The 25919-nt window shown below is 35.0% G+C and overlaps 4 protein-coding genes across 11 annotated transcripts in view; 2 read left to right on the top strand and 2 right to left on the bottom strand.

Annotated features, from left to right (window-relative positions):
* The window catches only part of heix (UbiA prenyltransferase domain-containing heix), a 7045-nt gene extending 4353 nt beyond the window's left edge, over window positions 1-2692 (top strand). For 2 of the 3 annotated variants that reach the window (XM_018510963.1, XM_018510964.1), the window contains exons 2-3: window positions 603-851; window positions 1491-2692. In XM_018510963.1, coding sequence (XP_018366465.1) covers window positions 1511-2518 — 1008 coding nt within the window. In that variant the 5' untranslated portion in view covers window positions 603-851; window positions 1491-1510 and the 3' untranslated portion in view covers window positions 2519-2692. Of the gene's footprint in view, window positions 1-445; window positions 852-1490 lie in introns of those variants that run through there. The other variant, XM_018510965.1, reaches the window with a different exon arrangement.
* A 1815-nt stretch (window positions 2693-4507) lies between these two features.
* xmas (RRM_XMAS2 and SAC3_GANP domain-containing protein xmas) lies at window positions 4508-9898 on the bottom strand. The gene is made up of 3 exons (XM_018510959.1): window positions 5763-9898; window positions 5389-5670; window positions 4508-5254 (listed from the first exon to the last, which is right to left on the bottom strand). The coding sequence occupies exons 1-3, from the start codon at window positions 9836-9838 to the stop codon at window positions 4675-4677; spliced, it is 4938 nt and encodes a 1645-aa protein (XP_018366461.1). The 5' UTR covers window positions 9839-9898; the 3' UTR covers window positions 4508-4674.
* Window positions 9899-11984: 2086 nt separating this feature from the next.
* cdc14 (cell division cycle protein 14) lies at window positions 11985-22261 on the top strand. 6 transcript variants are annotated; one of them, XM_018510856.1, is made up of 8 exons: window positions 11985-12437; window positions 12892-13157; window positions 14368-14668; window positions 15024-15393; window positions 15525-15866; window positions 15985-16113; window positions 16393-16674; window positions 22189-22261. In XM_018510856.1, exons 1-8 carry the CDS (start codon window positions 12389-12391, stop codon window positions 22214-22216), a joined length of 1767 nt encoding a protein of 588 aa, XP_018366358.1. In that variant the 5' UTR covers window positions 11985-12388; the 3' UTR covers window positions 22217-22261. The 6 variants fall into 6 exon arrangements, with proteins under 6 accessions (XP_018366358.1, XP_018366359.1, XP_018366357.1 ...); XM_018510857.1 differs by having other exon boundaries at window positions 22185-22213; XM_018510855.1 differs by lacking the exon at window positions 22189-22261 and adding an exon at window positions 17666-18100 and having other exon boundaries at window positions 16444-16674.
* Window positions 21453-24070, bottom strand: por (Protein-serine O-palmitoleoyltransferase por). Its single transcript, XM_018510867.1, has 7 exons — window positions 23981-24070; window positions 23358-23647; window positions 23022-23214; window positions 22724-22940; window positions 22453-22559; window positions 22175-22377; window positions 21453-22045 (listed from the first exon to the last, which is right to left on the bottom strand). The coding sequence occupies exons 2-7, from the start codon at window positions 23581-23583 to the stop codon at window positions 21606-21608; spliced, it is 1386 nt and encodes a 461-aa protein (XP_018366369.1). The 5' UTR covers window positions 23584-23647; window positions 23981-24070; the 3' UTR covers window positions 21453-21605.
* Between the last annotated feature and the right edge of the window lie 1849 nt (window positions 24071-25919).

Below are 25919 nucleotides of genomic sequence, written 5' to 3'. Positions count from 1 at the left end.
CGTCACACTTTGACTGCGCAGTGGGTATCCACTGCGTGAGCATACCCTTATCCTTATACCATGACCACATGTACATATCAGCTGAGCTATTTTATTTGTCATATGTGTGTACATATTTACATAGGATAAATTTTACATAGAATAACGATTGGATGGTTACTCCAGTTCTATATTGCATCTTGGGAAGTCATTTCATTGGCTGGAACCTTAAATTCATTTAAGAATAGCCTTTTAAAAATTATCTTCTCACTATATATATATATATATATATATATATATATATATATATATATATGTATATATATGCGCGCGCGCGCGCGCGTGTGTGTTTAATTAAAATTATACTTTTATACATATATATAATTTTAAATATAAGGTATAAACCTCTCTAAGTTTGTTTTCTCTTTTTAAAAATTAGAGAGAGAAGACAAACACTTACTAAAGCGTATTTCCAATTTTACGTTTTTCCCATCTTTTTCTTCATTATTCTTTCTTCTATTTACTACATTTATTGCCACGATGTCACATGTCGAACGAAAATTTCGCGACATAGTGCAGCAAAAATGAACACACCCGCCATGTCCCAATACTGAATCCTCTAGCAGGTAAAGCAAGTTAAGTAAAGGAGGTAAAGGACGGACTAGTGGAAGAGGAAGGAAAGAGGAAGATCATTTGGAGCAAGTTATAGCACCCGCGTCGTAATGCCGTCCGAGCAAGCACCAACGTAGCGACGAATAATTATATGATGTACCAGGACGCTCGCGAAGGGCGAAACGTCATATGAGTTGCCGCAGACAGTGTCTTGGTTTTAACCTAATTTCATCCGTACCTGTTTTCCAAAAGAATCTCAGGTGAGTTTGCCTTCTCAACGCGCGACAAGAAATTAACATACCGATCCCTGTCGAGAATAACCTGGAATAACCTGGAATAACCGCTATCTTGCTTGACGCGTATTCGCTCTCGTCGTCCTTGCGTCCTATATAATTTCATTTTTCTTGATACTCTTGATCGTTTGATTTAAGGAATAGGGAGTTTTTGCGTAACATGAATCCAGTCACGTTATCCTTTTCTTAATTAGTTGTTAAAAAGAAGATAACATGACCTTAGCTTTCGCACCGTACCTGGATAAACGGCATTGCAAAAACTCCCTAATAAGTCACATATGGAAACGCACGGACTGCGCAATGCGCACATGAAATTAAGATACCGTTAAGTACGATACTCCAGGACATCGTTGTATTAAAAAGTTTGTATCGCTCAATATTTATCTTTTTTTTCCTCTCTCCTTATTTTGTGTCAACATGTAAGAGGCAAAACCTAAAAGTTACTTTTGCTAAGATATATTTATTATTAAGATATAAGATATATATTATTAGGACGTTTGTTCATTGCATCTAACTTGCAAATCTAGTCTTAACGTTTTTTCTTTGTAGATTCCTTAAGGTTTTATTACTTCAGCATTTAAGTGATGTGTTTTTGTTTGTTTGTAGTAGTACTCTGTACATGAAACATGATGTCTAACGGCATTCAGAATCCGACTGAGCAAATTGAAGATACCTCAATGGGGAATAATGTACATCATTCGTCCTTGGTATCATCGCCATCGTCGGCCTTGAATTCTCCCCTCATGAAGCTATCTTCGTACTTCCTGGCAGCGCGACCGTGGTCGCTGAGTGCGTCGTTGATGCCGACGCTTCTCGGATCAGCGCTTGCATATCGACTACCAGGCCTAGCGAGCTTTAATTGGATATCGCTATGCCTTACTGTGCTTATAGTGTTTTGCGTGCATGGTGCTGGTAATGTAGTGAACACTTATTTTGACTACGTAAAAGGCGTTGATAGTAGAAAAAGCGATGACAGAATACTGGTAGATGAGTTACTGTCCAAAGACGAATTGGTCACACTGGGGGCATTTCTATACGCAGCAGGATGTTTAGGATTTGTCTTACTGGCAGTCATCTCTCCCGCAAAGATGGAGCATTTGGCTCTTGTGTATTTCGGAGGTTTGTCCTCCTCCTTTCTCTATACAGGAGGTATAGGATTGAAATATATCGCTCTAGGCGATGTACTTATCTTAGTTATATTCGGTCCAATCTCAGTTCTATTTGCGTTTATGGCGCAAACTGGTTACGTTGAACTAGGAACAATTTATTACGCGATACCGCTTGCCTTGAATACCGAGGCTATTTTGCACAGTAACAACACGAGAGATATGGAAAGTGACGAGAAAGCAGGAATCGTAACACTAGCTATTTTAATAGGTCATACCGCGTCTCATGTTTTGTATGCGTTTTTACTGTTTACACCATATATAATTCTTATAGTAGTGGCGTTTAGATATTCCCTCTGGTTTGTACTGCCAGTGATCACTTTGCCGACTGCCTTCAAAATAGAAAAGGACTTTCGCAATCCGCATAGAATTCAAAACGTGCCTAAACGGACAGCTGGATTAAATTCGTTTCTAGGTATTTTGTATGTTCTCGCTTGTTTACTCGTGAGCTCGCTTCCTTATCTGTAAATTATACATGAGGCATCATCGTCCTGGATTACTCTTTCCGTTGATATTTTTTTTCAGCGAGAAAAAAATTTTTCATCTAGACTTGTAATTAAAAGTATAACTGTTCAGAGCGGAGGAAAAGTTTAAAACATGAGTTGTTTTATTTATTTTCATATATCAATTACGTTCAATATAACTCTCTTATATATATATATATATATGTATATATCGGCAGCTTATTGTTAACTAATATTTGATAATTTTAAAAGTTCGAAAATCTCTGAGCCCTTACAAATTATGCAATCACCAAATTATATAGTACAAGTAAAAAAATATATGACTCATTTATTGAAGATATTTATGTTACATTCGCCTCAAGTACAAATTAATTCATATCAGTTTCAAAATGTTTATCACAAAATTAGATCTTTGTAACTTGATCTTAAATATCATTTTATACTGCGTATATGTTGTCACATCTTGTAACAAAATATCATTTTCGCGGATATTAAGATTTGGAAAATGTACGTATATATATTCCTTGTTTATGTCTTTCTCATTTTTATTTAAAAGTAAATTAAATCTTTTATATGAATCCCTCAGAATTAAACTTCTTGAAACACATAGATCTTTTGTGTATTTATTTTAAAATAGATGTATCTTAAAGAAATACATTTATCAATACGCGTTTGTCTATGTATTCTGTAACACGAAGGAGGTATATGCTCATGTGTTTTATTATGAAAATACTGGTCTATGTTTAGCACATTATTTACATGTCGTAACTTACGTGCATAATAATTTTAACAGAGCGATATCTCATTCAAGAGCATCACAATGTCATATACGACGCGTATGTGTATCTTACATTACATAATATGTTATATTTTTAATAACATATCATGTTCAACTTAATCATTTATTTTTACTGAATAAATTAAATTTTTTATCTTCTTCCAATGGTTCGAATATTTATGCATCGTGACATAGTATATTTCCCGCATAATCTTTAGATATATCATAGAATAATTATGACATAATGTTTTGTTTGAAATACTGTAAGAGACTCTTATAGTTGTCATATTTATCTCATAAATAGAGATTCGAATTAGGAATAAATCAAAAGCATAGCCGAACCAAATAAAAATATATAACTCGCTACGCGTCGATCTATTCCGATTAAGTCATCAATTAATAATGAAATATAAAGGAACTGTAAATGTATGTGTTCTGAGTAACAAAATGAAAAATCTTGGTAATCAAGAGTCATCGTAACATTAATTTACACATTTGAGGTTTTATATAATTATACATTTGAAAATTGTTATACAAAATTTTTTTACAAGAAAGTAAAATACGTCAATTTTTGTATTATATTCTGTATATGTCACAAAACCTTGTATCATAGCATCATTTGATCTCATCGATAAATTTTATTAATAGTTTTCGTGTAAAATAATGTATCCTATATTTTAAATATATCTCTCTTTGAAGGCGCATACATGTCTGGATTCATCACGTATATAATAAAATTATATGGTGGAAGGAGGCGGGAACGGAACGAGTAATACAAGTTAAAGAGATATATATGAATATGAGAAAAGAAAATTTGTGTGACTAATTTAATAAATGAATTTAATATGTATTCATTGCACTGATTCTTTCAGTGAAATATTCATCATTTCTGAAGAAGTTTCTCTTTCTTATCTTCTCTATGAGAATTTGACTGTGTTATGAGTGTACAATATCAAGTGACAATACTTTTAAGACCGTGGAAAAGCGTTTTGTTAAAAATATATATTTTCCGAATCATATAATTCTACGAATTACATATTGTATATATATATATATGTACATATATATATATATATATATATACACATATAAGAAACAATTATATTACGAAAAATAAATTAATGACTAGCTCTATTTTTATGATTCTTATAATATATGAACAACTTAATGACATTTAAGTGAGATCGTAGCAGCGATTTCACATATATTCCCTTTAGTTATGTATAAATATGTTTCAAATGTTATACATATCGAGATATATTTGACTGGAAAACATTGTTTCAAAAGTAAATCATCGCATGTTGTACATAACGTGTATAATAATATAAAATGATGAGACAAAAAATATTAAAAAATATGTCATACGGTTAAACAGGGAAAACTTACATGCCTTCCTCTGTTGGGTCCATCTCAAGTAAAGCGTTCTTCAGCCTGTCTTCCAATAATGCGTTCTCTAATTGTTGTGTTTGCAAGCGATTCTCTACCTCTATAGACACAGAATGCACCTCCATGACACGGGTCTTAGTGCTCTCGCAAAACTCCGCTAGTAAACTAAATTCCTCATCTAATGCGCTGTCATCCAAATTATTTTCCAATTTATCGAGTCTCTTTCGCTTTCTCATCGGTTCATTTAACATGATATTATTATCAGAGCTTGATTCGTGCAACATGAATTCTGTCAGTACGTTGGATTTGAACCACCATGGTAATGTCTGGAAATGCTTGATGTGATTTCTGTTGTAAATGACCATTTGATCTCCGTCCAGAAGATGTATCTTCTCTTTGATCATATATAGTAGTATATGTACGAAATTTGATACTTGTAAACTGCCCGAGGTGAGGAATAAGTTGCTCAATATATCGCAAAAAACGATATTACAGTTTGAATCGGACAACACCTCCCTGCAATAATTCATAATATGTCGTCGTAGATCTTGTATGTCTGTTATTGGCCACGGCGCACTGAAATGAAAAAATAAATGACGTAAATAACAAAATATTGATACATACACAGATATCGTGTATGTTTTATTGTATATAGGTATAGATATATTAATATAATTAATAAAATTACATTGATATAGATTAATACTTACTTCCACGGCGGTAGCACAAAACTGTTCATCATGGTCTCTAATTTTGCTCTGTATTCATCTCGTTTCCATGATTCGTTAAAATATTCATAACTGCATGGCATGTTGCCGCTGTTTTTGAGGAATTTCTTCAACTCGGGCGCGAAATTTGTATATAACATGGATTCTGGATCTAAGATTATGTCTATCAAGTGATTTACAGCCTCATTGTGCAAATCAATTACAAAGTTTGGGTCCTTTAATGCATCTGACAACTGTTTATTGTACATAGAATCACCCAGTATCCTGAAAATTATAATAACAAACAGAATATAGTGTATTATGTACATATTAGAAAATATCTATATAATTAGATAAGTACAGAAATTATTTCTTACCTCAACCATAACTCTTCGGACAAACATATATCGTATACATTAAACAGATAATCCATTTCCAGCGGATTCGATGGTGATTTGTTCATCGTCAACCATAAAACTGCGCTTTGCGTCAAATTTAAGATAATTTTCGCAGACAGATTCTCCTCGTACATGATTGTATATTCCGATACGTAGCCAGATTCCAGAAAGGATTCCAAATCTGAGACGATACTATCATTCTGATTCTCCAAGTCTCCGTTACCTAAGACAATAAAGGCGAGCGGCATAGGCATTAGCTTCTGCCGCGACAATACGGTCCTCGTTAAACGTTTCGCTACAGATCTGTAATTCTCCGAGGCATCAGCGATGAATAGAAGTGCGTCGGCACCGACCAAGTGATGTTCGCTGATCAAACCCTCGAAATGCCTTATACAGACGTGCAAGGTCTCATAGGGATTTGGCCGGTAAATCTTCACGATAGGATCCATCGTAAAATCGTCGGGGTTCAAGTATTCATTCATCACCTTCTTGTAATACCACAAGACCGCTTTGTTGGCCAAGTCCGGCCAGGAAATGACGAGTTTCCAATATACGTTAGGCAAGGATTCGAGGTCCAACGATCGTATGTTCTCCTTGATGCCGGCATACACGATAATTTCGATAGGCGCAAGAGTCTCCGTCGCGTTGGTTGCTATATCCTCTGATTCGCCTCGTTGTTTACACATATTCTGCACCACCACTCCCTGCTCTTTGGTATACAGCATCCGCGCTGTTTCCTCCACGGAATGCTTCTGCAACCAAACCGGCGTGTCTTCCAACGCCGCTCTTTGCCGCTTCTTTCTCAATACGTACTGCTTCCAGATGTTGACGCATTTGACGATCACTCGATTCTTAATTCGCAGTAACATCGCCTGTAATTTTTTTTGCTGTTCAATCTCCGCGGTCAGTATTGTATCGCAAATCTCATGAGTAACTTCGCCGATCATGTCTGAAAGGATTCTCTTGCTCAATGTGTTATACATTTCTATCCTGTCGATGTCCTGTTTCGCGATGGTGGAGCAAAACTCATTTGTGACTTCTGCGCGCAAGCTATTGTAAATCTCTTCCGACTGCTCCTCAATTCGCTGCATTCTCTTCGCGTACTCCAGCTTCTCTAGCCTCGCTTTCTCAGCCTCCGATATCACTTCTTCCTGGGCCTTCTGTTCCTTCTTATGGAAGACATTTTGCTCCTTCTTCGTCTTACTCGCAACATCTGCGAACACTGACTGTTGAACAGAAACCGGTACGGGAAAATGTTTATTAACAAATATCGTGGGGGAAGAAGGTGTAACGTTCCTGAATAAATTTCCCGAGTCTACCCCGGAGAAGATGCTCTTATTTACAGCCATCGCAAACGGCGGGACTGTTTCTGCATTACGTGATGTTTCTGGTGTAGAGAACACGGAAGGGCTGCCTACAAATAAATTATTACCGATAATACTGCTGCTACCAAACATCGCTGGCTGTTGTTTATCATTAGTGTCTTCGCGACGTGTACTAGTCGCACTTCCGCTGTCAGAATATTTTTCAGAAGCTACTTTAATCGATGTATCAACTTGAGTTTTGTTCTCAATAAATACATTCGATTCTTTTGGCTTGTGTTCGAATACATCCGGTACACACGGTGCTACCGTTTTAAAAACGTCTGAGCTGATCGATTCGGGAAATGACGCGTGTTTAAACGCGCTCGCTTCGTTGTTCGCGTTTATTGGCTGCTTTCGAGTTTGCACAGGTCGAAGAAGATCCTTTGCGGCTCTCTGATCTTTATTCCGGATTGATGTCACCTTTGCTATCCTCTTTGTTTCCTTTTCTACGAATTCGTATGGATCGTGCCGTTCCATAGAGGAACCATCAGCAGTTTGGTCCGCGGCGTTGATCGATTCAGGCATCAAATAGCCGTGCACGTCGAAACTGTTATGTGGCTTATGATTCTTGTAAGTCTTCTCTGGCATTTTTTTACCGGCGATGCATTGTCCAATACTAAAATTTAAAATGATTCTCTTGGATTCTATTAAGTTACAAGCCCTACCCTGCTGGATACTCGCCGTGGGCATATTAAAACTCTGACGATTCAGGAGAATGTACATCTCGTCGTTCGACAGATTCAATCCTGCTTGTTCGCAGAAATATATAGCCTCGTTCTCATCCTCAAAGCCGAGGATATCTATTAATTCGTATAATGGAAAAGCGGTTGAAGTACTTCTACAGTATGCCTTCACCATTATCGAAAGAGCTCTCAGTCTGATTTGATTGAAATATCTTAATAGGATGCAGGCGTTCAAGTAAGTCGTCTCTCGAACAAGTTTAAAAAATTTGTAGTAATTGTTCGAGTCCAACGAAAAGTAGACTTTGATCGCAAATTGGACTTGCGGTGAATTTTGCACGGGAGTCGGCAGCTGTTGCAAGTCGTACAGGAAGTTACCGTTGTTCAAATTTAGCAGCACAATGTACGCCCTGAATTCAGGCTCGTTTTCACAGGTGATACCCTTTACTCTCAAATCGTGGTACATGTACTTCAAAGTCTGCAAACACTTGGTCAAATTCTCCGAATTGATCTTCTTGTCGAAAACAGATGCATCCTCCGCGCAGAGCCTTTCGGAGCATACTATGTGAAACCTAGCACACTGCTCGATCAATTCGACACTTTCCTTGCAGCACAGTTCCTGCTGCGTGATATCCTTCCTAATACCTCTCGTCCTATCCCAAAGAAAGTGATACCATTCGGCTAGATTTGTACCTTCCTGCTCACAGAGATCCATCAACTCGTGAAGCAAGTAGCTCATGGTCATCTTCAAAGATTTCACCGGCCTTAACTCGTGAGGCATCGGCTCTTCCTGATCCGCGGAAGATCTCGAATATTGCTTTACAGCAATCGCATGACTTATTCTGTACTCGTTACCTTCCAGTTGTTCGTACGACGCGACTTGTCTCTGAGACTCGCGCATTAAACGTTCCTTCTCTGGGCACATATCAGGGCAAGTGCCGCTGGTTACCATTGCAAGCGAAACTGGCTTGGCTCGCTTCAGTCTCATCAGACGGTCTCTAGCCTCCAACACTTTGTACTTATCTTCAGCCGTAAGAGCAACTTGATGTATTATATTTTGCAGTTCTTCTTTAGATTTACTGGGCAAAGACTTAACTATCTGACTCTCGGTATCGTGCTTCTCGATTTTCGTTGTAACTTTCTCCAATTTTCCCAAAGCTTTCTCATGCGACAATGTTTTACCACTCAGTGCTTTGGCTTTTATCGGAAATAACATGCTTATATCAGACACCTCGTTTCCTTTGATAGGATGCAAATTATACTCTACATTCGTCATAGCTTCCAATTCTGATTTAATCTCATCGTCAGGTGCTTTAAGTAGATTTGCCACTATATTGCGCTGCAATTCTTTCTTCTTAATTGTCCTTTTCGCCGTTGATTCCAGCTTTGTCCATTCTATATCAAACTTTTCACCTTTGTAATCACCACTGCCGTAATATGCAGCACTCGCCTCTATCTTTGTCGCGTAAATTACCGTGATTACGTGTTTTTTCGGACGAATAGTTACCTTTATGATTTTACCATACTTGATAAAATATTCCTTCGCTGCTGTTTTAGTCAGCAAGGCTTTCGGTACGTTGGAGCATGTTATCGAGTTGTCAATGTTGACTTTAGTGATACGTGACCTGGAATTCTTTTTCAACTGTTCAAATGCTCCCGTGTCTTTAAGGGCATTAGCAAATACATTGATCGTAGGCTTGTACGTGTTTCTAGAAATTCTTGGCTTATATTTGTTAGATTTATTTAGATTGGTCCACTGCTCTAATGCACAGCGCTCACCTCGATCTTCATCATGTAAACTACCTGTGCGGCTTTGATTACATTGCGACACTATTGTGGGTGAAGCGAATGTAAATATATTCTTCTTACTGACTTGAGTGTCAAACACATGATCTGAACCTACACCGAAATTAATAACTCTTGGAAGATCAAATACGGCATTTGGTTTCGAGAACACGAAAGAATTCGAGGCTGCGTCTGTTTCCAAAGCGTCCATCTCCATTTTATCCATTTGAATGCTTGAAATTTCCCTTAGAATTTATCTCACTCCTGTAAATTATATAATGTAAATGTCAACACTACGACGAATATGATGACTGCGTATCGCAACGATACGAAAGGTGAATATGGTTTAACATTTGTCACACTCCCGAATCGGAATATTGAAAATCATATCTCAATTAGTATTAATTAACAACCGTAAATCTACCAACCTGTCTTTGGGAAACAGCACCGAATAAAATGATTATTGAATCGTCAACATCAGCTGCAGCAACGTTTACGCGCGCAACTAAAACACTAACCTATTTTACACAATACCCTGGGCTGCGTTCAGGAATTATGCTGGATTCACCTTGCATCCGATTTGCGTCGTACGACGCAAATCGGATACAGGGTGAATCCTGCATATGGCTGCGTCCAGCAGAGAAAGCAGCTTTGCAACTGTGTAAAATTCTTGAATATGATTGGTTAATACATTTAGGTCCAATGAGGAACTAAGGGTAAGACCAATCATATTGAGGAATTTTACAACAGTTGCTGCGAAGCTGCTTTCTCTGCTGAACGCAGCCAATGGCAAAGATGCACTAGAGTGCATGCAAACTGATGCAAATTTCCAAAGAGACACTTAGGCCGGAATCAGACTATGCATTGAAGATTGAAATTAAAGATTAAAGATTGAAATTTCACCAATTTTGTACTTTGACATGGATAACAAGGATGTAGTGATTCTCTGTGTCATAACTTAGTTGAATGCATGTTCTTTTTGCATTCTGACAAGTGAGATACAACTGATGTCGCACCCGCATGTGCAGCTACATCAGCTGCGGTCACAATATGGCTGCTTCACTTAGGAGGGAATACCCAATCAGAATACATATTCATAGAAAAATAAATATAGTGAGTTTTTATGCGTTCAGATGGTCATAAACAATATGGCGTACTTTAAGAGCGCGAAGATCAACAATCAAATCTTAAATCGAACAGTAATTCCAGTCGTTCGAGGCTGCATTCGAGAATCGCGCTATCAGCGCTATTTGTGTCATCTATCTTTGTTTTACGTCTAATAAACAATGAAGATAGAATGACACAAATAGCGCTGATAGTACCTCCCCGAATGCACCCTAGAAACAAATATTATTCTATCTTTCTAACAAAAATAGAACATTCAGCAGACTCAACAGTTTTGGAACCGTTATGTGATTCTTCGCTGAGATAGGACTATTCCTTTAAATCTATAAGTATAATCCAATCAGCGCGACGAGTCATAAAACGGTTGCAAAATGCTGAGTCTGCTGAACTGAACGCAGCCAGAGAGAAACCTCTGAGGATAGTAGGATACCCGATACTGAGCACTGAGCCAGAGAGGTTTCTCTCTGGCCCAAGTATCCCCAATTATCACTTTGTTATTAAAAATATTAAGTATTTCAATTAAATTATAACTTGTTCCAAATTATTGGAATATACATACTACGTACGTAAGAATAAAATACGTAGAGAAGAACATAAAAAAATTATACAGATGTGTTGGGTCGATTTTTGCGAAAAAGATATAAATATCCAACATTGAAAATTTATAACGAATTTATAGGAAATTAAAATCAGTGAGGCCAAAAAATGGGTTTTTCGCGAAGAAATTAATTGTATTAATTACTATATGCGTGTTTTTAGCATTCGACCGTCGATTGTCGCGTAACCTTTATTATCTCGCTGCGTGATCAGACAACAAGATGGCGGTTGAATCCAAATTCGCTGATTCGCGCTCCTCTCGACTTTCTCAGCGGATAATGTGAAATAATGGTGACAAGTCAGGGACTAGGGTATGGCAGCGGGAACGACGAGAGAACGAGGAAAAAACTATCGCGGCGATGAGTGTGAAATAATATAAGGGCGTATATATGTGCGCGAATCGACAGAATCAACGGGGGCGACAATATAAATGATAAAAAAGCGAAACGGAGGTGAGTAGGGCGCCGCCGCCGCCGCCGCGTCCGGTCGCATTGTTGCAAATGTTGCAATCCACCAGCCATCGGCCATCACCAATCGGCAGAACATCGTAGAATCCGGTTCCGTTCTCCACTTCTCCCCCTCGAGTTTGAATTCCGTAACGGTCGCAGCGGTAGCCTGCGGCGAATACGAGCTACGAGCTGATACGGGCTGATACGCGCCGACGAGCGTCCCACCCTCTTTCCGTGACGGAGGTTGTCGTCTGTCGGAGGCATCGTCGCGTGGGTGTACATAGCTGTACATAGCAAAACCAAAGCGTACGTGTCGCCGGGAAGGCGGCGCGACGCGCTCTCCTGACGTAATGCACCTCGGATTGTTGCGCGTGTAGGCAGAGACCAAGAGACTGAAGAGCACTGAAGAGCACCGAAGAGCACCGAAGAGATCGCCGCCAATCGAACGATTAATCCGAAGACTTCGCCTAGTTACCCGCCCACTCCCGCGTGTTTACTGCGCGCCGCTAATTGAACGCTACTCCTATTTGCATTAACGTCGCGCTGATGACAGATCCACCTGATCGGTATCTGCTACTGCGCCGTACACCCGCTGCTGGATCACGATGGAGGACGCGAACGAGGTTTTGGCGTGTGCGGCTGAATTCATAAAAGGTAATCCGTTCTGGATTAGAATCTATTTTTGATGACCGCGCGACTTGCCTCCGGTTGTAAATGCGGGCTGCGGCTTAAGCTAAACGTCAAAGCTGTTGTATTAACAGTTTTGCTTCGTTATAACGAAACATCTGCGAGGTCTCCGACAGAAAAAACCCTTTCTTTAATTTTAATAAACGATATGCAAATTTATTTCATATCGATGCATATTCATATTACATTAAATTACATTTTATTCCTAAAATTGTAATTGTTATACTTTTAAGATATTTAAATACCTTCTTGGCATGTTTTCTCAGAAATTTGTTATTGTTGTTGCAGTTTTGCAAACAAAATTGCCATCTACAACTGAAAGCTTTACATTATTTTATGTATATAGTTGTTGAAACGTCCACAACAAAGTTTTTCTTTTACTTGATGTATAAAATAAAGAATAAATTGTTTCTTCTTTCAGATCGATTGTATTTTATAACATTAAGAACAGCAATGAAACCAAAAAGTAATCCAAACACTCACTACTTCAGTATTGACAACGAGTTGGTATATGAAAATTTTTACTCCGACTTTGGTCCCCTAAATCTGGCCGTGCTATACAGATACTGCCAAAAAGTTAATAAGAAGTTAAAAGGCATTGCACTCAGCAAAAAGAAACTTGTGCATTATACGACGATGGATTCGGAGAAAAGAGTTAATGCTGCATTTCTTATAGGAAGTTATGCGGTAATACAAAATTTTTTCTCTTATAATTTTTTGTTAGTCAACATATATTTGGAGTGACAAAAGAATAGCCACAAAGTCTTATGTCTTATTGAATTATTAGGCAAGTTAATATTATTTGTTCTTATTTTGATGCCAAAGTTTCATTAAAGACATTTTGATGTCAATTCTGCTATCTGGATAGTAACATATTTTTAAAATAAGGTAAATTTGGGATATTAATCATGTAACTTTTTCTCTAAAATAGAACGGTGAATAGTGAAAATTTTTGTATATTTATGTATATATATATATATATATATATATATATATATGTATGTATGCACACACACACACACACACATATATAATTTTCACGTTGTATTTCCACCGATGGAGAAAAAGTTACATGATTAACCTCTTGGAATATTAGTTACTTATCTTACTAAAGGGATATCGACAAGACAGCTGATGAGATTACTGTTTTATCAATGAAATGTGACTTATATACACATGATTTATGAACATTGACACATCATTGCATACTATATGTCATCAACTACACACGTAAGATACGCATAAATTTTTGTAAAACATTTTTGTATTAAATTAGATGTTTAAGTTTAATTCTAGGAATTCGACATTATTTCTTTGTACAACCCACTAGGTCTATAGACCCCAATTTCATAGGTACAAATTGCAGAGCTTGTTTATATTAAGCAAATATTTGACAGTTCCATATTCTATAAGATAGACTATAAGAAATGGTAAGAAAACATTTCAATTGAAAATTTGTTGTTCTGAACATAAACTCCGAAATCCCTCACAAAATTTATTGCGTTTTATTGATAAAATAGATGCGACGCTAGTATTCTTTTAAATTCTAGAGGTACTCTGAAAAATTTTCATTGGTTGAACTAAAAACTACTTTATTGGCTGCCTGGTAGAATTTATTCGTGAAAAGATGTGCAGCTATCGTTAATGTGTTCCTGAAACGCTTTAAAGCTTGTAAGCTTCAAAACTAAAAGAAGCCATTTTTAAAGTTAATTATTATTTTTTGGTCTTTAATAAGATAAAATTTATACTTTAAAGTTTATATTTTTGTAATTACTTATTAAAATAATTTGGTAAACAATACTTTGTGACCAAACTTTTTTTGTCACTCGGTAAGTGCAAATGTTATGAAAAGAAGATTTATTTATCATTGCATTGAAATCTATTTTTTTATTTTCAGATATTGTATTGCAAGCGTACAGCACAAGAAGTTTATGAATGTTTAACTAAAAGTCCAAATAGTCCTTCGTTTATCATGTTTCGTGATGCTTCGGTTGGACCACCATGCTATCAGATATCGTTAAGAGACTGTTTAAGTGCTATATATAAGTGCCATCGACTTGGTTTCTTTAATTTCGAAGATTTCTGTGTTAAAGAATATGAACACTTCGAAAGAGTTGAGAATGGAGATTTAAATTGGATAGTTCCTGGAAAGTTCATTGCTTTCTGTGGTCCACATGCGAGATCTAAAATGGAAGATGGTGCGTACCTTCCATTTTAATTGTATTAGTGACGATGTAGAATTGTGTGCATGAAAAAGAATTCAATAATGAGAAGGAATCTGGTGAGTAAACAGATCCATGGAATGAGTGTTTGCGAGTGCAAAAGCAAGGGGACACGTACAAGTATGAGCAAAATTTGAAGATAAATGTGTGACATTAAATTAAAACTGTAAAAAGATATTTTTTTTAAAGAACGTATATAGCAAAGATCTGTCTGTACATTTAATTTTTAGCTTTTATCACTTAATTCATCTAGCTTGATAATAACTATATGTAATGATAATTATATGACTATGTAAAATAATGCATCAAGAATTATGTATCTTTTCCATAGGTTATCCACTTCATGGCCCAGAATGGTATTTTACATATTTTCGCCGTAATAATGTAACAACAATTATACGGCTTAATAAAAAGGTTTACGATGCAGCAAGCTTCACCGATGCCGGTTTCTTTCATAAAGATCTATTCTTTATGGACGGTTCAACGCCGACGGACGCAATAATGCATCAGTTTCTTAAAATAACGGAAAACGCAAGTGGCGCGATTGCCGTACATTGTAAAGCGGGTCTCGGTAGAACGGGTTCTCTCATAGGTTGCTACATTATGAAGCATTATCATTTAACGGCTCACGAAACAATCGCCTGGATAAGGATATGTAGGCCAGGTTCTGTAATTGGGCATCAGCAACAATGGCTGGAGAGGTGGGTGTGTATATATTTGAATGTATGTGTATATATTCGTCACTTTCCCTTTTTTTTTTATTATACTGTATCTGTCTTGAAAATTATATTATACTGTAATAGAAAAAAACTGATGCTTTTGCATTTTTTAGAAAAGAAATATATCTTCGATCGTTATTGAAAGAGCCATTGCAATCTGAAAATGGAAATCCAGTGCATGCATGTGGGATATATTCGATAGCTGGTAGACCTAAAGCAGCCTTTTTCCAAGGAGATGTAAAGAACCTGATGGAGGATAATGTATCAGGGATAATGCATCGCGTGGATGAAATAAAGTTGGACGATCCTGGACCAGCGGCTGGGGCTAGCGCTACGACTAGATATAGTACGTTGACTCAAGGTGATAAATTGTGCAGAATTAAAGCTAGAAGAAGAGGCATATCGACAGCTCAAACTTCTCTTAATGCAAGTACAGGGACATCTACCGTTGTACAGTAAGTATATTTATTGTAGAGAGAGGGTGAGGGAGAGAGAGAGAGAGAGAGAGAGAGAGAGAGAGAGAGAACTTTCTGTTTTTTAAAAATTGGGATTAATATGCATATTGTATTATAGCCCATATTTGGGACCCTTATTACAAACCAGAAGTCAAAAAGGAGCCATTACTGCTCTAGTGGGAAATAAAGAAAGAGATCCCACCAAAAGGCTGTTATCACGATCCACCGCAACGACAGTCGTGAAAAGGTTAAACAATTATTTATCTATCTATTTTTCTTCCTATACATTACTTTGTTTATTATTTTTATTCAAAGTATTTTTCTACATCTTGCCTTTCTTCTTTCTTCCATGACATTATCCACGTATATTTTTTCATTTGCTCATTTTCCTTCTAAGTTACGCTTACATACATTCATTAACACATGCTTCTTATATATAAGATCAATAAAACGAATTATATTATTATCAATATTGCATGCATATCCGAAAAAAATAGGGTCTCTTTATCTTGACTGGAAATTGTAGAAACAGTTGGTTGGTCAACAGTAGCTGTGATCCATCTTCCTGCCGTATTAGGTCTAAACCGGCAACACAGAGTCATAACATCAACAACAATACAACTACTACCAATCCTGTTACATCTTTAACCGTATCAAAACCAGTGAGAAGGGCAAAACGTACCTCCTGCATGGCTGCACAGGCCCACGCTACAAACTCGTCTGCCAATCATTCAGTATCGCAACCGCAACAACGCATGAATATGATCCTCAGATCGGCAGACCGAGTTACTCGCTATTCGCTCAGGCAGTAAGTCAATAACTGTCCCTGTTTTCTCGAATTTGGATCTAAATTTACGATTGTGCAGTTTTTTCGTCCTTGCTTATTTGATGTATAAGTGAAGAACTTTTACAGTATTCCCTCTCTTCCATCCTGCCAATTTCCATTGCTTCTGATTCTTTAGCTTTGCTTCATTGTCAACGTACAGTGCAGTGCATTAATTCGCTGGGTCATAATAGCGGCCCGACTTACCGAAAATAAGAAAATGCAGTACTAAAAAGTTGATAAAAAATTCTTAGAGTTCTATGAAAAGAAAATTAATGATTTTTGTCTCTTGCAGTTTTTCTGTAAAGTTGATAGTATTTGAGTAAAAAATAAACGTCGATGAGTCGGGCCGCTGCTATGACCCAGCGAATTAATGCACTGCAGTGTACAAGTATATTTTCTATACACGACTATCTAATCTTATATTTTCATCTCTTATATTTCTCACTACTTACCACCATAAGTATATATAGATATAATTTATGAAGCTTTATAGATTTATATAAATCTGTTAACAGATGTATATAAATGTATAAATATCTTAAAAATATTTTAGAACTTTTTTTTTAAATTAACTGAAAAGACTATTTATGTTATTATATAAATTTTTAACTATTGTTTTATTCTTTTATTGATTTTTAAAGAAGGAAAAACCATGATTTGATTAATTGTTCCATGTTGCATGTAGCATGACTCCTAAGTTTCGTTCTCGTTTTGTTAGCATGTATTACATTCTACGAACCTTATATAGGCCTGGGCAAATAACAGTTGAACAGAGATGCATTATACAGGTTGAAGTTTATATTACATATATAGTCCAGGCCTCGTAACAATTTACATTTAATGCTTATGCAATAAAACAAGTAGCACCAGAGGTGGCTAACGAACCGATCCCATTTATTTCTGTGACTTGCAGTGCGCGCACAACAAAAAGTTATAAAAGTGCATTTATCAGATGACTAACCGATATTCCCAGTGGCGTTGGGGAGGACTGTCAGGTAACTGGAGCATCTCACCAGCGCCGAAGATCTCATCGCTTAAACCCCATCATTCAGTAAAAAGCACTTCACTCTGATCTTCAATCCTTCAACTCGAGCAAGTTTTGCCCAGGCTTTTTTATATCATAAATCAACGAAGATCAAACTATATCTCTACCAAAATCATCAACACTGCATTATTGATTAATATGGTTTTGCCATATTTGCATCATGGGATATGAATTTGTTGCAGTGATATTTAATATATAGCTTACACAGCTTTTAATTGTTCTTCCATGTATCAGAGTATTGCGATGCGTTGAATGTCTGCAAAAAAAAGGAGAATCTGTTAATAATATCATCTTTTAACTCTAATATCATCTTTCTGCTGGTCAGAATGAGCACTTGTAGCTATATATTTTTAAAATCATTTCTCGACTTATACCTATACTTTCTGTTTTCAATAATTTTTTCAATTTTGCCAAAATGTTAATTTAGTGCTCACGTACTTATTCTCTTCGCAACGTTCAGTTAAACATGTATTTTACAGTGTGACACAATCTATATAAGAACACATTTTTTTATTTTATTTCATTTTGTCAAAATTTAAAAAATTAGAAACATTTGATGATTATCTTTAATAATTTGATGAAGTAAGATTAGTATTATTGTTTTTCCATTATAATTAATGTATATCTTGTTAAAAATACAAAATAATGACTTTTGATCCATTGCATGATCAAAACTGAAGGAGTGTAATGATAAATTTCTTGCTTCAAAATTAAATTTATTACACTTTCTGTTATATTAAAATATTATACAAGTTTGTATATATGTATATCTATATTATATATACAAATTTTTATTGTTGTGAAAAAATTATTGCAAACCGGAATTGGATAGTTAGCAAAAATAAAAATTTATTTAGCATTATCGTGATATAGAATATGTAGTATGTTATAGAAGCATATAATTGTCTTGTATTTCGATCAATTAAAACAAATGTTAAAGAGCTCGAAACACTGTAATTATGGCACTTGTTGAAAATTTATTTGTGTTGCTTTATTTTGGACAAACGCATTAGATGAAGAATTGCAATACCAGTGTATATATTATATGTGCAGTTTATATACGATCGATGCTACTTACTTTGCCAGCGATGTTATTTAGCATATCTCCCGCTGAATGCATTCATAAAATTATAGAGATCTGTTATATATAAAACTTGAATATGTGTTAAATTATACATACATCTCTTATTTAATTGAAAACAAATTAAATGTAGATTTTTATAAATATGCAATGCGACTTTATATTATTTTTTTTCTTTTTTTTTGTAACATCAATTATACATACATTGATAATGACAACTTTAGCAACATTTTATTAAAGACACAATTTTAATATGTAAGGAATATTATTTATCTTCAGGTCTTTTTGTAAACATATCATGAACAGAATTTAATTACGTAACTTATACAAAAAATTTTAACGCGATTGCTTCAACGTAAAACATATCAAGAAATGTGATGTGAAATTATAACAATTATTATACACTGAAAATTTTTGTGCTCTAAAAAAAGAAAAAAAATTTTAATAACGTTTTACGTAAAAATATCCAATAATTAATATTTTCGATGATTCATTATATGATTCAAATTGGCCTGAAGATAGGATGACGTGATATTGGATATTCTGATGTAGAGCACTTTGTAAATTGTACATATATAACAGTGTAAGTTAATTATGAAATATTTGGAATACCTTTAAGTACAAGTTTAAAATTAAGCTGTTACTCTTACGAATACCTTTTCTGTACATATTAAGTTGTTTTAATAATCTCAAAAATTGCACTTTGCAATGTGTAACGCTTCAAAAAGCGTCACTTTTACAGTGCAGTATTTTTATTAATAGTGGAAAGAACAAACGTTTTTACATACAGTAAAAAGATTGTAATAAAATCGTATTTATAATTGCTAAATGAACAACTTTATTTTAATGAGTATTACACCAAAGTGACAAGATATATAAATAATTATATGAAAATATATCTTAATTAATAGAAATTTATAGTAGAATATAATATTTGGCATAAAGTTTTACTACCTTTTTGAAATCCATTCAATTAAAATTAATATAATTTATTAAAACTAATTAGTAGATTACAAAAAATTAAAATTTTATTTTCAAGTATTTTGTTTGTATCATATCTTGATATGATTTGTGTCATACATTAAAATAAAATCTGTTTAACGATTTTTAACTTATAATACATTTTTATTTTCATATATCTACATATAAATATATTTAATTGAGCATGTATCAGTTACTTATTGAATGTATAGTAATAACTGCAACAATTTATTAAAATTTAATAAACTATAGAAGGTTTCTTAGATTCTCCACAGCTTAAACCTTGCTTTTTAACTTTCTTGTTTACAACAAGAATAATTGAAGATATTAATTTTCTAATATAATATTCTTTTCTAATTTTATATTTCTAAGTATCTCAGATAATTAATGAAGATAAAATTCTCTTTTCATGTAAGTTAAAAATCAAAAGAAGAAAAATGTGTTTTAAAATGTAACAAAAAATTAAATTATATCGCCAGAATCTGTTCTAGGCAGCAAAAAGGAATTGTCAATTTCAAATATCAATAATAAATAATATAGACGGCAGTCGTAAGAGTAACTATAATTGTTGTTTATAGACGATGTCACGCTATATCTAAGATAATTATAATAAAAAAAGTTTATTATTTTTTATGAAGTTGATACATAAAACTAAAAATATAGACATGTCAATAATAGTTTTTAGTGCAAGGTCCTCGACTAAATATACACATACAAATGCTTTTACACATATGTATGTAGTTTATACATTAGATTTATATACATATATGTGTGTATATATATATATATATATGTATACATTAGCTGCGTATTCATTTATACAATGAATATAGAAGTCATAGCTTTTTTGCTAATTATTAGTGTTTAAGAACACATGTTATTCAAATGTGATGTTTAGGAAAATAAAGTCTATTTGCCATTAGGTTCCCAAAAATTTGTAGAAAGCAATTATTTATTTTCGAATAAATGCATTGTGTAAATTATAAAATGATAGCAAGTCTACGAAATTCGGATGTCTGTTAAGAATTGTGAATTATGTATAGCATTTCTTCATTGCGTAATGTTTAATTGTAATATTATATGCAACGAGACCATTTATATCTTTAAGAATACAATCATTGTCATGAAAATAATTTGGTTAATTTTAAGCAGAAGCTAAGGTACATATGCATAAAATTACAATACCAATTATAAATTCTTACAAGTTTTACGACGAGTCTCTCTCTTACATTTCTGCTTAGAATTTATCCATAAATCTGCAAGTGTACATAAAAATTATACAGTAGTTAACTTATAATATTATGTTGCATAGTAATATTACAAATGCAACATTACTAATCACAGTGGATTAATAAGGGAAAAAAAAAATCTTAGAGTGCAAAAATGTTTCTATTCATTACAAAAGTGACATTTAATGTAACATTAGATTAGGATGCGAGATATTGAAAGAGTATTATTTAACATTGTATACTTAAATACTCTTTGTAAACTTTTTTTATAATTACAAATTACTAAATGTGCTACGTATATAATTATTAAAAAAATTTATAAAGTAAATCTAGATCACGCAGTGAACTTTATATTGTGTTATATATTCAATAAAGAATATGTATTTTATTTATCTTTTTTGAATATTAGTGTTATATCCTGTTATTTACACTTCAACTGCATAGAAAAGCTGTTTGTAAAATGCTGTAAAATCATCTGATTTGTATATAAATCAGTTTATTTTTAAAAGTTCTTGAATAGTCTCTCTCTCTCTCTCTCTCTCTCTCGAAAATTTTTTTTAATATAAAAAATAATTCGCTACTTAGTTAAAAGATAAATGCAATACGTAGCTAATGCTACCCAGTGACTAGCAAATCCGAGCTCAGCCCACTTGTTGATTGTGTGATTATAGCTGTACCCTGTTTCTTGGAGATCCGATGTATCAAACATGAGACCTAAGTAAGCTAAATGAAATATCGCCCCGAAAGAAAACATCAAGTTTGTCATAAATACTATACAGTTATGAGAGCTGTATTTGTGCATGCATTTTCTCTTTGTGCACTGTTTGGACGCGATACAAGCATCGAAGGTGTCGGCGAGCGTGGCCCTAAGCTGAAATTCCACATACGTGTAAAGTCCTAGGCTAAGTAACACGGCCGCCAATTGAAAGTTCAATCCGTGTAAAAGAGAACTTATCAGATACGTGATGATCACTGCTCCAAACTTTCCCAAGTTTTTAATACTAGGACGGAATATGTCTGGAAAATGATGCAGGAATTAAAATTTAAATTTCATTTTTAGTCTTCAATGCCTTGTTACAAGATTCTTTATCATTGATTAAGAATTATTTGAGTAAGAATTATTTTGAATTCAGATTTTACACATACACGTTTTTAGCCAGTGATGCATTGGAATATTCCAAAAAATGACGACCTGAACAAGCGAGCGTGGAAACTCGATGTACAAGGGCTTAACTATCGTCGACGATGAAAGGGGAAATCCTCCGAAAACCAGCAGTGCCGAAGCTATGTACGAAACAAAGTAATGGGATGTTCTGAAGGATAATGCATCTTTGTACGCTATTAACCACCTGTGAAGAAAAAAATATTTCTTTACATGAAAGCATTAAATATTCATCAGAAACTTTTGAATTGTACATACTAACTTCCAAGAGTTATCCACAAATATCCATTGCGTCCAGCAATTTGAAATACTCAGGAAGACAAAGGAAAGGAAAGCAAATCCTATACTACATATTATCCACCATCTTGTCTGTGTAATATAGAGAATTTTATTATTAATTTTATTATTAAATATCATTGCGTCTCTCTATTTTAAATTATCTTAGAAACGGTTTTTAAAAACCTGTTTTTTATTAGTAGGCATATTTTTGTATATTTTAGTGATAAAAATGATACGCTTATTTTTTTAAATACCTGACTGCTAGAGTAACGCAGCGACAGATAATCTTTAAATGACACCCATGGTCCAAATAAACAAGTTACACTACAGAACATGTAACCCATGTAACTGTAAACATCTGGCAAGTTGTTTAAGTCATTTGTGTCAATGGCAACGCTAATCGCTTTCATCACCATAGTCATGATGACACTGCGTATCCTATGCCATATCACTGGTTGCATTGAGAGTTCACTGAGAATACATTAGAATATTCTTTATTGGCTATAGAGTATAAGCACAAATTAGTCTACAATAACGTATACTGAAACATACCAGTACGCAATTATCAAAAGGGATGGTAAAAAGATCCCTGCACCTTTGTGCCATCTTTTTGGCACGTGTAAAGTACCATAAGAAAATAGAACGAATACTATCAATACTATTAAGGATTCATGCACATAATGTTGAATTATATACAAGCCTATAATAACCGATAATATATGAAATACTTGATGTGATATGTATTCTGAAATGTAAAACAATAAAGGTTATTTACAATTTGTCACAGGAACAATCTGATAAAAAAGAGAAACAATAATTACAATATAATATTATACAACTCATATTAACATTTAACATTTTGAATATAAATAATGAAAAGAATCTTACCAGTGTGAACAAGCAGTCTAAATAAAATTGTACTGCCCAACAAAGGTAGTATATAGTGTCCAGTATCAAATAGACTAGGACTGAGACAATGCTGATACAAATCGTGAAGGGTTTCCTTCTCTGAGTCCGTGTAATCATAATCGTATTCGACATTGTTGTGCAAACACTCGTAGTCTAGACAATCGTCCTCGTCGTTGTAGAAAACAGTTGTGTCTGCATCTTCCATTGCAGCAAGAATAAAGACAACTGATCAGCATAGCACGTTATAAGATTTGTATTCTGTGTTCGGCCTGTTTTTTCCAACAAGAAAAGAACATATAAAATTTGAAAATTAGATTAAAAAGATAGAAAAGATGAATAAAATAATTAGAAAGGAAAGATGTAAATTAAGAGGAAAGATAAATAAGGGGATGAATTAATTTTATAATTAAAAAATATAGTATAGCGTGCGTGCTTCAAGTAGAAAACGTGTTGTGAAAGCGTATAAACAAAAGGATTTCAAGGCCTGTGAATAAATTTTACGCAATTGTACAATGCTTTCGTATGTATATACACCACGTAATAAATTATATATTACAATCTTTCATTAACTTCAAAATAGCGATTTTTTTTTAAACACATACTTTGCCGAATGTCCAAGTCTAATAACAACAAGGTATTTCAAACAAAGATTGTTAGTGAGATAGTATCATATCAGAGATTGTCAACATAGCGGCGTGCTGAAAAAAACTTGCACCTCGAGGATAATAGAAGGACACTGTAAACTCTGCTTATCGGATGCTGCACTCTGCAGAGAAGGCTCCGATTGCATACATTGCATGTTGCACACATGCGTCGCTAATTGGCTAATTTAAAAATAAAATATTCTCATTGGTAAGGGTCTGCGCACAATAGAGGAACAAGAATTAGATATTAAGATTTCAACCTATCAGAAATCGTGTATTCCGATGTAATCAGTTTCTGATAGGTTAAAATCTTAATATCTAATTCCTGTTCCTCTATTGTGCTCAGGCCCTTAAGCAGTGAAAAATTACTAGACACCAGCTGATATGAATGATGTGTGCAATCGAGATTGTAGGCAAACGGGATCCTCCCACATAAAGCGGAGAGCACAGACTCTTGCATAACGCATAACACATGAGGCATAAGAAATTGAACCAACCAGAGTTCTCTATTACATGGAAGGGAAAGAAACGGAGAACTTCGATTGGTACATATTCTTATGCATTACGTGTTATGCGTTATGCAAGTCTGTGCTCCCCGCTTAATCCTACGAGGTTTGGTATGCATGCATATATGAGGCCTGTTCTTTTTGGCTGAAATTTGGCACCAGTTCATCTCTCTTCCTTTTCTCTCCAGGAGAAAAGAAGAGGAAGAAAGATGAACTGGTGCAAAAGTTTAACCAAAATAAACAGGCCTATGTAGTAGTACACACCAAAGACATAAGAGAATGCGCGACCCATGTGTCAAAATGGTCGATAGGAATGAGAGAGAGAGGGATCGTGATAGACGGCCATTTCTATCTCTTTCCATTCAATGGTGTAATGAGAGGGAGATGGCCGTTCCCCGGGGTGATCCCGATTGATCACGGCTCGATTGGACACCACCAATCACAGCGACCGGTGCTTAGGAGCTTCGTAGAGACCATCTAATCGGAGTCGCGACACGAGAACAGCCAATTTTGATTGCGTTCGTCATTTTTCAGCAATTCCCGCCAATATTCGAATGTCAATATTGGCTGCGTTCGGGAACGTCGCTCGGATGCCTCGAATTCATCACCTGTCCTTATTTAACATTTAATGTTAAACAAGGACGGATGATAAATCCGAAGCATCGGAGGCATCCGAGCGACGTTTCCGAACGTAGCCATTGTAGGAATAGGCGATGTGCGTATCGATACGTTAAAAATCGTTCGCAAACTAATCTATTTTGTAAAGAATCAATTCTTCCAACCAAAACAAGCATAGAATGACAGAAATAGCGTTAATAGCATCTCCCTGAACGCACATTTTTTCCAACATTTGTCGCCCATAATGCTCGACGTTCAACATCACGCGGAAATATTTTCATTGTGTAGCCTTTGGCTGCAGAATTATTGCAAAATGGGGCTGCACACCCAATCATTTTGCAATAATTTTTAATAATGTTCTAAAAGTCGTACTATAGAAAGACGTATCTTACGGGATCATGACTCACACAAGAACTATGAAGGTTAGAAAGAGACACAATATATTCCTCTCTCTTTCTTGTGATTTTGCTGAAACTAGAGACTTTTAATATAAAGAGACCGTAAAAGAGTGTCTCTAACTAGAGTCTTCGTTCCTCGTGTCGCGATTCTGATTGGAGGGTCTCTAGAGCTTTGTAGTCTCAAGCGCTGTGAGTGGCTCGTGTCCAACTGAGTGCCACCCGCCGTCCCCCACGGTCCCTCTCTCTCACTCTCTCTCTCTCACATTATTAGGGAGTTTTTGCAATAACGTTGGATAAACGGTATTGCAAAAACTCCCTATTATAGACCACATTCGATACATTACTTATATATATAGCGTTTTCGGCCCGGCCGGG

Source organism: Trachymyrmex cornetzi, unplaced genomic scaffold (assembly GCF_001594075.2).
Source record: "Trachymyrmex cornetzi isolate Tcor2-1 unplaced genomic scaffold, Tcor1.1 scaffold358, whole genome shotgun sequence".
NCBI lineage: Eukaryota > Metazoa > Arthropoda > Insecta > Hymenoptera > Formicidae > Trachymyrmex > Trachymyrmex cornetzi.
The sequence above is the reverse complement of the archived record's forward strand: the minus strand, read 5'-3'. Positions and strand labels throughout refer to the sequence as shown.

What these genes read in the sequence shown, in the direction of transcription:
- cdc14 (XM_018510853.1), top strand. Translation starts at nt 12,389, where the DNA reads ATGGAGGACGCGAACGAGGTTTTGGCGTGTGCGGCTGAATTCATAAAA. An exon ending in GAGATCTAAAATGGAAGATG is followed by an intron (nt 14,669 to 15,023) that starts GTGCGTACCTTC and finishes TCTTTTCCATAG; the next exon opens with GTTATCCACTTCATGGCCCA. An exon ending in GCAACGACAGTCGTGAAAAG is followed by an intron (nt 16,114 to 16,392) that starts GTTAAACAATTA and finishes TGGAAATTGTAG; the next exon opens with AAACAGTTGGTTGGTCAACA.
- xmas (XM_018510959.1), bottom strand. Translation starts at nt 9,838, where the DNA reads ATGGATAAAATGGAGATGGACGCTTTGGAAACAGACGCAGCCTCGAAT. An exon ending in TCCGAAGAGTTATGGTTGAG is followed by an intron (nt 5,671 to 5,762) that starts GTAAGAAATAAT and finishes TATAATTTTCAG; the next exon opens with GATACTGGGTGATTCTATGT. An exon ending in TTTGTGCTACCGCCGTGGAA is followed by an intron (nt 5,255 to 5,388) that starts GTAAGTATTAAT and finishes TTTTCATTTCAG; the next exon opens with TGCGCCGTGGCCAATAACAG.
- por (XM_018510867.1), bottom strand. Translation starts at nt 23,583, where the DNA reads ATGGAAGATGCAGACACAACTGTTTTCTACAACGACGAGGACGATTGT. An exon ending in TAGACTGCTTGTTCACACTG is followed by an intron (nt 23,215 to 23,357) that starts GTAAGATTCTTT and finishes TTTACATTTCAG; the next exon opens with AATACATATCACATCAAGTA. An exon ending in GCATCACTGGCTAAAAACGT is followed by an intron (nt 22,046 to 22,174) that starts GTATGTGTAAAA and finishes ATCATTTTCCAG; the next exon opens with ACATATTCCGTCCTAGTATT.